The following is a 13,157-nucleotide window of genomic DNA, read 5'->3' as shown; positions in this document are numbered from 1 at the left end:
GCCTGACCCTCACTGAGCAGTGCTGCCTGCTGTATGTTTTCATCCAAATACCTCTGCTGTTGCAGTCCCCTCATTCTTGGCCCATGAAGATGTGGGGCTGGAGGGTGGAAGAGGTACAGCTGGTGTTTCACAAATAAATGCCCTAGCCAAAAATTGTCCCTCTGCTCCACCCTTTTCCCATCTAGCCACATCCTCTCAAAATGGGCAGAAGCCAGACCCATGCAAAATCTGCTCCGAAGGCAATTTGTGGGAGCAGATGACAATCAAGGGGAAGGAAGGATGTTTTATTGCTTGGGCTTTCTTCCTTCCAGTGAGTTTTGGCAGAAGAGACTGGTCTTTCTGATCTCATTCTCTCCAGCAGAAGGGATGTAGGGCAGAAGTGTTTATTCTGAAGCTGTTTGGAGCAACTGCGGTGTGACATTTGAAGCTAGAATTTCAAAGATACACTTCCTCTATTAATATTGTTTTGATCAAAAGTACATTTAATTTCAAATACCATCTTTATGACACGGGATGTTTTGTCATGTTTTCAGCCTTAACAGGTGGATCCCAGGGTTAAAAGCTGTCTTTTATTTTTTGGTGGTAGACTGAATTGATGACAAATTTCAACTCTTCACAGAAAGATATTCATTCACATTCAGAGAAAACCTGAAATAATCCAAAACAAAAAAATAAGTAAATCAGATTAAAAAAAGGCTGCACTGGCTTTTAGTAATCTTTCTGGTAGATGGAAATTTGGAACACAAATCTTAGGAGGAGCAGCTGAGGGAACTGGGATTGTTCAGTCTGGAGGAGCGCAGAAGAGACCTTACCTCTCTCTACAATGACTTGAAGGGAGGTTGTAGTGAGTTGGGTGTCAGCCTCTTCTCCCAGGTAACAGTGATAGGATGAGAGATGATGGCCTCAAGTTGTGCCGGAGAGAGTTCGGGTTGGATACGAGGAAAAAGTTCAGATAGAGTGGTGCTGCACTGGCACAGGCTGCCCAGGGAGGTGGTGCAGTCACCGCCCCTGGAGGTGTTCCAGAACCGCGTGGATGTGGCACTGAGGACATGGTTAGTGGACATGGTGGGAATGGGCTGGCAGCTGGACTAGGTGATCTTAGTGGTTTCACACAACCTTAATCATTCTATGATGCTATGATTCTACAATTTTTTTTTTCCAAAGCATTTGTGAGACAGCCTGCTCAGGGCTCTGGTCACCTGCATGGGAATGATTTCAATGGAAAGAAAATATTGGTTTTGGAGAAAGAAAGATCAGGCCAGGGTGGAGGAATGGGACAGTCCTGTATTAGGCCAGTGCATTAACACCTGTTCCTGCTCCGTGAACAAGCATTCACATTATGAGAACATCATCTTAACTTGTCAAAATACTGCCAGCAGCATCTGCGGAGATCAAATATTGATTAGAACATGGAGAGCAGACTTCTGTGATCAACTTCTGTGACCAGCTGACACTGTCACCCACCACCTTTAACTCCGTGTTTCGTGCATGGCACAAGGTGCTCTCTGACACGCAAAAAAATCAGCTCCCCACTGAGTCTCAAGCCTTGCCTATGGCACAGCTGATGGGACTGAGTCAGGCTTGCTCAGTGTTTCAGAATCAGCACCACAGTGAGAGGGCCCGGCTGCCCATGCCCTCAAGCACTACAGAGAACAGAGAATAATTGCCATTTCACTGATGCTGAATCATTCCAGAGCTACAAAAACAACCTTGTAGAAATCAGGTAACCTGGCTTCTGGAGGCTCTTTTATTTGTGGACTTCTTCATGGCTGAGCTTGTGCTGCAACACTGACTCCAAGGAAACAAGAGTCTGAATTCTTACCACAGTGATGTCCCTTTGAGAGCACACAGTGACAGAGGAGAGCTGCTGGTGCAGGAGCTTTCAGTGACATTTCTGTTCTGTGTACTCCTGGGTCTGAGGGCACTGCACCCAAGACCACAGTGATAAAGGGAAATAAAGGCAGCTCAGTTGTAAAGCAGGGCACCAACAACACCTCATTAGCAAGAGAGCAAAAACTGAAAAAACTTAAGTATGAATCTTCAAAATTCATCTTAGGAGCCTTGAAATAACAGATTCCTGGGTAGATGTAACATTTAGAACTAATAGGACCAAAAAAAAAATGTTGGGAGTGCACTGATATTTTGTAAGGAAAACAGAGTTTACAATCTTTATGAACTCCAGCATTTATTCTTAAATATGTGAAAGGAAAAGGTTATGGCTTTAGAATTTTTGCCTTTGTTTAATCTCAATTCATCTCTTCCTTCCTTCACTTTAACCAGCTGTTGCATTGCACATCATTCGCAGCTAGTTGAGGGAGATACCTGATATTCATAACAATAGCTGAAAATTTTATATAAGAGCATTAGTTATCAAATGTAGCTTTTGGAGATGGAACAATCTGGATAGACAGAGGCTGCATTGCAGGTCTTCCTATCAGTTCTGTGCCATTTTTATCAATGATGCCAACTTTTGATAATGACCAATGCCATCATTTAGGCCCAAAATAAATATAAATTTCATATTTTGAAATTCTATAAATTTCATAAAGAGGGAGTTGACATGCCCTGAGATAGTCACAGTCATGTGTCACAGTTGTATTCCTTCATCATCTGTAACAGTCAGTAAGATCAACATGCTGGAAAGATGATACAAGAGGTGTAATGACAGAAGGACTACATGATGGAAAGGTGTTACAAGGGACGGAAGAAAAGACTGCTCACCTGTCTCTAAAGATCTAGGCACACAGGGGAAAACTCCACCAAATCAAAAATATAAATATATAAATATATAAATAAAAATATTAAAAATAATTAATTTTAATTTAAAGTTATTATAGAGCAGATGCCTGAAAGAGATGAGCCGAACAAGCCTTTGGGGATGGCTCTTTCTCCTTGCTCAAGGGAGAGTTTCAGCAGGTGAATAAATGGGACTGGGGGTAAATCCCTGAAGAGCTTTGAAACTGAATGAGATGCATCTCCGACTGAAGGTCGAGGAAATAGTTTTTAACTTCAACCACAGGGAAGACTCTGGGCCAGAGACGGCCTGTGGTAACCATCAGGACTAGGAACAATAATCAGAAATGTTCTCTTCTATTGCCAGTGCGCTTAGAGAGAGGGACAAAGCAAAATACTTCCTTGGTGAAGGCCAGACATTTTTATACCTTTCTTAGCATTACCATTGAGGAAAAACCTGATGTGAAGACCTCAGAAATTATTATGTGTTCCCCAGGATGTCCTGGTAGTCTCTTGAAGGAGTTGACAATATCTTTCAAGCCAAGGACCAAATCTACTAATGGGAGACCTATCAAGTGCAACTCACCACTCCCACAAGGTCTGCCTAGGTTTCCATGAGAGAGGAAGGTGACTTGCTATGGAGCCAGGGTGTAAGGGGGACTGACACTTGGCACTTCTCCCAGGCTACTGGTTCAGATGTGTGCTGTGTGCACCATTGCCCCATGTCCCTGAAGCAATTTAAAGAGAGAATGAAGATGGTCAGCAGCTCTTGGCTCGAGTGGGTTTGTCCTGTTTCCTGACACCCTCCCGATCAGAGCATGGGAGGGAGGAAAGGAAACCTGAGAGAGAAGGCACTTCCGTGCATTTGCAGATACACCCAAAAAGATGAGCAGAAGCCATAAGGATGGGGCGTGATTGAGTGACCTCTTTGTGCGCAAACATGTGCAGTTTTAAAAAATACTTACTAAAAATGGCATCATCCTGAGAAGCACAAAGGCACAGAGGAGGAGGACAAATTTCTTCTCAGAAAGAGCAACGCTGCACTGGCGCAGGCTGCCCAAGGAGGTGGTGGAGTCACTGTCCCTGGAGGTGTTCAAGAACTGTGTGGATGAGACACTGAGAGACACAGTTAGTGGGCATGGTGGGGATGAGCTGACAGTTAGACTGGGTGATCTTAGAGGTCTTTTCCAACCGTAACAATTCTGTGATTCCATGATTCTCTCTACTAGTGTTTGATCAAATGCAGCATTTTGAACAACCAGATAGTGCCCCTTGCTACTTGCTTGGAGAAGCCAGTTGGGTCATCCAGATTCATAAGACATCCTTATGAACCTCGCTCAAGTCAAGGCAGAGAGAAAATGGAAGTTATCACCTTCCTTACTTTAAAGGAAGATGCTGATATGGTAGGCTCTTTGCAAACCTTAAGCTGGCAGAAAGAAACTCAAAGGAACATCTGGAAGTATTAAGACTTCACAGGTGGGTGGATATGGCTGAAGTGACTGACCATGCTGGGAACAAAATGGCAGGGCTCACACAGAAAGGCTTGAAAAAGGGAAAGAAAATACCAGCACTGATAACAGCAGGGAGGGCTGAGGGTAAGAAAGCATCATTCAAAAAGCTGCAGGTGTGTCTGCGCAAAAAATACAGGAAGAACATAAACTCTAGCGGATAAAATATAAAATATAACTGAGCTATCCAAAAAGGGATTAGATGAGTCTCTTGTTAAAAAAATCAAAACTATTACTAAATCCCCCATCCATCACAGCAGCAGTAAAAACCCTGTCTGAGAGCCTGTCAGGTCACAGGACTGCAGGGCTCAGCTACGGCTGTGCCAGCCACACCAGCAGAGCTGTAACAAGGCTCAGCACAATCTCCTGGATAAATACAGCTTTTCCAATCAAGTCAGCATGGTTTTGGCATGCAAAGGGAGGTCCTGCCTTGTAAACATCATGGAGGTTTTTTTTCATGGGGTCATCTAGTATGTGGAGAAGAGTGATTTGGTCGATGTGATCTGCTTGAGCTTCCAGAGGCTTTTGACAAAGCCTCTCTGAAAAGATCTTAAAGAAAACTCAGCAGGAAGATAAAAGGGAAAATGAAGCATGGATAAATATGAGATCAAAGACTGAAAAAAAAAAAGCAGAGGACTAAATAAGAAAAGGTCAATGTTGAAGCCTGCAGGGGTCTGCACTAAGATCCAGGCTACTAAACACAGATACTAAATGACCTGGAAAAAGAGGTGAACAGTGAGACAGTGAGCTTTGCAGACAATACAGCTAGCTAAAATGCTGGTACAGTTGTATCCTTAGAGAAGCTTTTGTATCAGTGAATACCAGCAGAAATGCAATATGAGCCTGAGGCCTCATTCAAGCTGAGAAGCTGGGAATAAGTTAACACAAGAGGCATCAGAGCTGCAGTGAGGAGGGCAGAGTCCCCGTTATGCCATTTGCTGCTGCTAGGAGCAAGGATGCTTTTGCTTAGAGCATCTCTACCTCCAAGAGCCCCAGAACTTTCCAGCCTGGGGCTGCACACTGTGACGATGCAATGCATGGAGGAAGTTTTAGGTAAGGCTTCCTTCTGTAACTCCCAAACATCGCTCATGCAGGTACTGCTGCAACATCTGTGCTGAGCTCAGTGTTTGGGAGGAGGCATATCCAGCTGCTGTAATGTCCTTTACAACCACTTCTTGGCTCTCCTGTGCCTCGCCAGATGCTGAGATGGAGCGCTTGCATCCCTCTTTCCCTGCTTTGAGGAGGGCTGTTTAGAATGAAGAACATTTGCAAGTGGCCTCATTTGCATATCAGCCAGATGTTGGCACCCCCCGAGGTGACTAAAGCGACAGCATCCTACTTGATGATGGACACAAGGGCTGTGCAGGCTGTGCTGGTTTCTGTGCAGGTTTATTCAAGTTAGAGATGAGATGCAGGGACAAGTCTGGCAACACAGAACACAAAGTCCCACAGGAAAGTGCACATGGGATTGTTCTTAGTTAACCATCCAGCGCTGCAGCGCAGACCTGTTTTGTCTCTTGCAACATCCTTCCCACTGCAGTGAGACAGCCCAGCCCTGCTCCCAGCCACAGAGCTGTGCTGGGAAGCAGCAGGGTGAGGGTGGCACCTTCCCACTCAGCAGGTTCCTCCTTTTCTAAATGGACTTGTATCCACTCACTTTAATGATCAATCAAAATTTATATTTGGTTTTCTTAAAACTGTTCCATCTTCTTCCTCTTTAGGGACCAAATGCTGCTCACTACACTGGAAAATCTTGTTTGTTTCTTTAAGGGGTGCAGATTGCTGTACAGAAGTAATAGCTTTGAGTTGTGTAGCTGGATGTGTATTTATGCTAACAAGGTGCAAGAAAGGAAAAAAACAGCTTGCTTCCTACATCTCATGTAGGCTGGTACAGTGAGAAGTTTGGGAAATGGGACAGATTATGGATAAAATGAATGTAGCTTGTCTGTGATCTGGGCTGCACTTTATGTGCAGAGAACTCCAGCTGAAGGTGGCTGTCAGCAATGCTTTAGGCCAGATGGGCGAGAAGGGTCCTGCTACAGGACACAGCAATGCACGCCAAGCATCCTGCCTCCAAATGTACAGAATTTGACAAAGCTGCCTTGGAGACTGGCTGTGGACTCTGCTTTTAAGAACAAAACGAATTCTTCATGCTTAGGTCAGATTTTAATCCAAATCCATGAGGCTAAACTTATTCACACTGGCATCTCTTTGAGTGTCCTGAGGGCCCACTTCTAAGCTCATTTTATTTCATATTTGTGGTACATCCGAGACTGAGTGACTGTACAGATCAGGAGGCAGGATTTTGTACAGAATGTTAGAGCTCTAGAAAAACTTTTTCACATCTAAAGCAGCTCTGCAGGCTGAAAGAAGGGGAACTGGGTAGAGAGACTGGACATGGCCTCTTGTCCCAGACCCTTGCTTGAACAGGGAACTGGATGAAGGCTCAGAAAGCAAGTATTCTGCTCCCCTTTGTGCCTCTTTAGAGAGGTATCAGAAGATGAGCATCCTTCTGCCTTCAGCCTCATTACAGAATAAGTATTGCACCTGAAGCACTATCTTTTCTTTAGCAATTCTGTAGGAAGTTCTTAACATGGTAAGTTGTCATGAGGGAGCCCAACAAAAAAAAAAAAGCAGTCTCCTTCCCCAAAATCTCCACAGTAGGGGAGTTTTCCTCCCTTAGCACAGTAGGCTGTAAGGAGATGTTAGCAATCAGGCTGCCTACTTCTCACCACCTTTCATATTTCAGGAAGCATATGGAGGCTGATGCATTTCCTGCTGTATATTCAAAAATAACATCAGTCTGAATCCAGGACCTTTGGTACCAACCCGAAGCTGCAGGCAGCTCATACTTTCTGGCTGTTCTGCAGCAATCTTTAATGAGAGCTCAATGAGCTTTGGAGGTGCCTTAGCACAAACCCTTCTGACTCTCAGGGAAACAAAGATAAAGAGGAAGCTGGAGATTTGCTCATTGCTAAATGCTGAATGGTGGCCTCCGTTTCAAGTGAGTGCTCCCTGAAGCTGCCCTGGGAGCCAGCACAGCTTCAGTAGTGCTGATCAGGCCATGATTTTAAATTCCCTTGCTCTGGGCTCATTCACAACAGGAGGGTAGGACTTCCCCATTTCTAAGTGTGTTTCATTCTGATTCTAGATGGCTGGATGTGAGGAGCTTGATTTGGTCTTTGAGGCCACAGTGCTTTTTTCTTTATATACATTGGTGAAGGAGAGGCATCCGCAGAGCAATGGGAATCTTTCACCTGGGACAAAATTTCTTTTTTTTTTCTTGAATAGAGCAGCTGTCACAGGAATTTCTCATTTCAATATGTACCAGTAGGAAGGAAGGAAAGAACTGAGGTTGGAAAAAGATGATATTTAAGGTCCCCTCCAACCTAAGGCATTCTATGGATGTTGCTCACTGGTAATTTCTAAAAACTCTTAGAAATTGTCCATCAGTGGAAAACTACCAGAGGTGTCCAGTGGAAAAGGAACAAGAAACACAAGTGGATTCAGAGTCCCCAGACTGAGCTATGTACATAGCACACCTTGCATACGTTCAAACGAAGGTGACGAAAGAACCGGCTAGAAGAATCCATCCTCCTCTAGCCATTCTCCAAAGATGTTTGGTTGCCCAGCCCCACGCAGCCCCCCTGTTCTTGCAGGCACCGTGATGTCAGCAGCTATTTTTGCGCTGAGCTCAGGGCAGCACTTCAGCTGCTGGACATGGGTGCCCCTTTCCTTTGCAGGCTCTGCATCCCAGTGGCCTCATGGAAAAGTGCAGGGAACATCAGCAGCAGCACAGGGAGAGGAGGGGATCGTTTGTCACAGCAGCCAGACACACATTGCTGTGGCCTTTCTGCTCTGGACAGGCCAGGATGGAAGGCCCAGGATGGAGCAGCCAGAAGCACGAGACTGGCTGCCTTAGTGAGCAAATGGCTCTTCCTACCAGCCCCCTTAGGGCTTTGTGACTTGCCGGTGGGTATGTCCTTTCAACTTAGGTCACTGGCACCGGCTGCCCAGAGAAGGTTGAGGGATCTCCTTCCCTGGAGATACTCAAAAACCCATCTGGATGTGATCCTGTGCACCCTGTCCTGGGTGTCTCCGCTTGAGTGGGGCTTGGGGCAGACAGACCCAGAGGTGCTGCCAACCTCAGCCATCCTGAGTGTCTGTGAGGTGTTACCCCATGGCCTGATCCCACCCCCACCTGTGGGCTGACATCTCCACTCGGCCTGTGTGTGTACAGGAGGGAGCTGAGCTTTGTTACAAATTGAAGTGAAAATAAGCAAACTGATTCATTGGATTTTTTTTATGTTGCTGTATTTTTTGTTTTATTTATTTTGCTGTCAAATTAAATGAATCATCTCTGAACTGTCTTCCTCCTAGCAGGAAATGGTGAGAGTTCATATGTTGACTCAACAGCAGGAGGGTGGAAAATCCGAGCCAGACGAAAGTTGGAGGATCAAAATAATTTAATTTCTAAGAAGTGTGGACGAGTGACTCTCAGTTCTCCCACCTCTAAAGCGGATGTGGCCTCTACTTGTTTAGGAAGGTGTAGAAACATGAAAAATGTGCTTAAAAACCAATGGCAAGTGAAAAACTTCTAAGAAAGGGGAGGAAGAGAAGCAAATAAATTCAGGAAGAATTATCCTGAGTATGTATAGAAAAAGATAAATGGTAAATCTCTATAAGGTGGTCTCCCTAGGACCGGTGATTTCAGTGGTGGTGGCTGCTATGCTTCTTCACCTAGTGCAGGGTTAAGTAACTTAAAAGGGACGAGGAAAAAAAATGGAAAATTGCCCTTATCTTGCAATTCTTATTGTCTCGTAGGCTTGAAGTTTGTTTTGAATTGTGATATGTTTTCTTTATAGTAGGCATATGTTATTGGTTATAACAATCTACATTTATCACACTGGCTGGAAGTGCTCCAAAGAGGTTTTCAGATCTCGCTCTGCAGCCTAAGCTGCCTCATGCTGATTGCTCTGACTATGTTTGGAAGTGCTCAGAAACCAACGGCATAGAACAGCTCCGAGGTCCTGTTATCTCTTGATGGTCACCTCATCTAACCTGAGGCAGCAAAGCTTGCTGTAATTGCGATGACAAATGGTTAAGAGGAAGGAAGGAGGGAGAATCTCTCCAGCAAGTATCCTCCCTATCTGCTCTTCTTCTGTGTCTGCATTGCAGGGAAATATATACTACCTCTGCATATCCTAATTAAGCCTCAGTATGACTACAGTGGTAACCTCTGGCGCATAACTTCCAGCTTCTCATGCTGCTAGTCACACACAGGGAATTGCTGCACTTGGGGGAGGACGGCAAATCTCCATCCTTGTGCTTTCACATTCACTGTTGAATGAAGTGGTGCTGCATTCACATTGCCTTGAATGCTTTAGTTTTCGTTGGTACTTATCCACTCTCCCTCCTAACATCACAGCTTTGCTGCTTTCTTCTGCAAAGAGAATGTATTGTCTTCCAAACAGTAAAAAGGGAATGATGGAGTAAACATATAAACAGAAAAATCAAACATGCAGAAGTCCTTAAAATGATTTCAAAAACTGTTTCAAGTTGAGAAATGGCCATTTTTGATGGAGACAAATTGATGGAGCCCAATGGCTTCAAAAGTGGAATAAGGACCGCAACAATGTGCTGCAGTGCTGCTCTGGCACATGTTGAGAGGCTCTTCCCCTGGAGATGGTGGGTGTTGTAGTTATCACTGCTATATAGGGTTCAGGCACACAGCTGTATTCCATCAGACTCTGTGTGTGGAAGATTTTTAACACTCAGAGGAAAACAGTCTTAAGAATATCAAATTACGGACTGGAGAAAAATCTTCTATTGTGCTGTATTATTGCTCTTGCAAAATAGGAGTTGCAGAGAATGAAGAAAAGTGTTTTATTGTGGGGTAGAAAGGCTTCTGTCCCAACCCCAGCACGGGCACCACAATGTGGGAACAGTTAGCGAGCACAAAGAGGTTCAGCTTACAGAACCTGTAACAAGATTAGTTCTTAGAGGACATGGGGTTTTACAAGGGTTTCACGTGATGGAGCAGAGGTAATCATCCACCTGAACGTGGGGAGCTTTAGGAGACATGACCAATTTCACTGTTCAACTCTATGCCTGCTATTGCCACATGAAGTACATCTGGCCTACGGTTGAGTTATATTGCCATTGTAAAATCCCTAGGGAATATTGCTCTACGAGCCGTCCTGCTTCCAGCGCTGCTTGGACTACCAGCATCCAGATCTGATGGATTTTCCATCCTAGCCACCCTCCCTGCCTGAGGAATAATGCTCAGCTGGGAAACCTCAGTGATGAGGAAGGGTCAGAGAGAAAGCAGAAGTGGGAGAGACGAAGATTTCTATTCACCTTCCCTGTGGTGGAATGGGAGAAGGGAGTGAAGTGTTTTTTTTTTCCTCTGCCACCAATCTTCCGTTTTGTTGAAACAATGAAGCTGAGCATCTGGTCAGCACCCTGCAAGAACAATTGGTACACGTTAGGCACAAATGCAGCAATACGATGGGTGAAGGCTGTGAATGGACAAACTTTAAGATAAATGAACGAGGAAATCCTGCCAAGTACCAAAATACACAGAAAGTGTTAGCTGACAGGGAAGTGAGCATGCTTAGATCCAAACAGCTTCGGGTCACTGCACACTGCAGCCAAAGGTAAGGGTAAAGATGGTGATTTTTCTTCCTATTTTGGAGTCAAAATAAGCATGAAGTGGCATTTTCACATCCCCTGCAGATGCGCTCTGTCCATTATTTCCATGTTACTGAATCACACCAACACACTGTACATAAATAGCACTGCATGTTTTAGCTTTGTGGCCTGTTCCAGTGTGCCAGAGGCTTCCACGTGTCTCAGCTGTTCGACACAAACGTTTTCATATTTGGTCTTCATGTCCCTGCCCAGCCATTACCATTAAAGCTCCCTGTGCCACGTTCACAGCAGCAAAGGGTTGCACGAAAAGCCTCCCATCCGGAGGTGCATAAACTGTACACCATCTCCTATGCCACACAGACACGCTGGGAATCGTAGCTTGGGAAGTTTGGGGAGAAATATCCCCAACGGAGCGCTTGGCGGTGGCGGAGGAGTGAAGCGGGGCGAGCAGCGCGCAGGCACTGCTGCCGGCAGCTGTGCTACCTCGGCAGCTTTGGAGCCGTGTGGTTCGGAACAGCGGGGCTCTGGCCGCCCGCTTCCTGCTCAGAGGGAAAGAAGACCCTCTGGAGATTGACGCCGAGTTTGTCCTTTCGCGCTAACATTAAAGGAGAATTTGTAATTTACAAAGAAAAACAAAACTTTCGCCCTCGGAAGGACCGCTCGGTTGCAGGACACGGGATTTATCGTCCCCTCTGCGCCGGAACGCAACTCTTTCTAGAACAAGACAACGACAGGTGAATATAGACCCCCAAACGCTCCCTCAGATGTAGAGAAAGGGCGGTTTCGTAGCGGACAAAGTATAAAAAACACACTTTATTCTCCCCGAAGAAACACAAGCAGAGCCGCCGAGCGCCGAGCGGCGGCGGAGAGGGGCGGGGCAGCGTGCACCAATCAGCGCCCGCTGCGCTGCTATAAATGGGAGCGCCACGGCCGCCGTCAGCAGTGCTGCGCGAATCGCTGCCATGGCTGAGACTGCTCCTGCTGCAGCGCCCGCCGCCGCCCCGGCCCCTGCCGCTAAGGCCGCCGCCAAGAAGCCGAAGAAGGCGGCGGGCGGCGCCAAAGCCCGCAAGCCCGCGGGCCCCAGCGTCACCGAGCTGATCACCAAGGCCGTGTCCGCCTCCAAGGAGCGCAAGGGGCTCTCCCTCGCCGCGCTCAAGAAGGCGCTGGCCGCCGGCGGCTACGACGTGGAGAAGAACAACAGCCGCATCAAGCTGGGGCTCAAGAGCCTCGTCAGCAAGGGCACCCTGGTGCAGACCAAGGGCACCGGTGCCTCTGGCTCGTTTCGTCTCAGCAAGAAGCCGGGCGAGGTGAAGGAGAAGGCTCCCAAGAAGAAGGCGCCTGCAGCCAAGCCCAAGAAGGCTGCAGCCAAGAAGCCGGCGGCTGCTGCCAAGAAGCCCAAGAAGGTGGTGGCAGTGAAGAAGAGCCCCAAGAAAGCCAAGAAGCCGGCGGCAGCTGTCACCAAGAAGGCGGCCAAGAGCCCCAAGAAGGCAACCAAGGCTGCCAAGCCCAAGAAGGCGGCAGCCACCAAGAGCCCAGCCAAGGCAGTGAAGCCCAAAGCTGCCAAGCCCAAGGCTGCCAAACCCAAGGCAGCCAAGGCGAAGAAGGCGGCCCCCAAGAAGAAGTAAACCCCTGTGGAAGAAAGTTCTTGACCCGCTTTTAAACCCAACGGCTCTTTTAAGAGCCACCCAAGTTTTCCCAAAAAGAGCTGAAATACTGGTTTTAACCACCTTTTTGGAGACTTTCCGAGAAGGTGATTTGAAAACTACAACTCGTGTTTAAGGTCGGGTTGGGCAGAGTGCGCTACAGACAGCCGTGACGCTACCCCTCTGCGCTGCTTGGAAGCGGCGCTGCGATAGCTTTGAAATGCCCGCAGTGCGCGCGGATTGGCTGCGGGGCCGCGGCTGTCATCGCTCTCCGGGAGTGCAGCGCAGCCACTCCTCGGGGCTTGAGGAAGTGTGGGCGGGAGGGAAATACAGGCAGTTCTATGTTCCTCTCTAGATTGCGGGAATTCGCTTTTAAGCTTCCGCTGAACTTTTCCTTAAATAGTGTATGCTTTTTTTGTCACCCTTCAATTAAGTGTAATCAGATTGAAGCTCTTTTCATGAATTTGTTGGTGGCTCTGAAAAGAGCCTTTGGTTTTTTCCAGGCACTGTCCTCAGCTTTTCTTACTTGGCCTTGGCCTTGTGGCTGTCGGTCTTCTTGGGCAGCAGCACGGCCTGGATGTTGGGCAGCACCCCACCCTGCGCGATGGTGACCTTGCCC

At 46.9% G+C, this 13,157-nt stretch overlaps 2 protein-coding genes across 2 annotated transcripts in view; one reads left to right on the top strand and one right to left on the bottom strand.

Annotated features, from left to right (window-relative positions):
• LOC110408485 (histone H1.11R-like) lies at nucleotides 11,850-12,584 on the top strand. Its single transcript, XM_021417266.1, has one exon. It carries the CDS (start codon nucleotides 11,858-11,860, stop codon nucleotides 12,518-12,520), a length of 663 nt encoding a protein of 220 aa, XP_021272941.1. The 5' UTR covers nucleotides 11,850-11,857; the 3' UTR covers nucleotides 12,521-12,584.
• Nucleotides 12,724-13,157, bottom strand: part of LOC110408675 (histone H2A-IV) — a 42,902-nt gene continuing 42,468 nt past the window's right edge. Inside the window, exon 3 of the mRNA XM_021417710.1 lies at nucleotides 12,724-13,157. This exon is cut by the window's right edge and continues 346 nt beyond it. Within this exon, the coding sequence (XP_021273385.1) occupies nucleotides 13,061-13,157 (97 nt within the window). The 3' untranslated portion in view covers nucleotides 12,724-13,060.

The sequence above is a fragment of the Numida meleagris genome, chromosome 1, assembly GCF_002078875.1.
Source record: "Numida meleagris isolate 19003 breed g44 Domestic line chromosome 1, NumMel1.0, whole genome shotgun sequence".
NCBI lineage: Eukaryota > Metazoa > Chordata > Aves > Galliformes > Numididae > Numida > Numida meleagris.
This window is presented reverse-complemented; position numbering and strand designations above follow the sequence as displayed.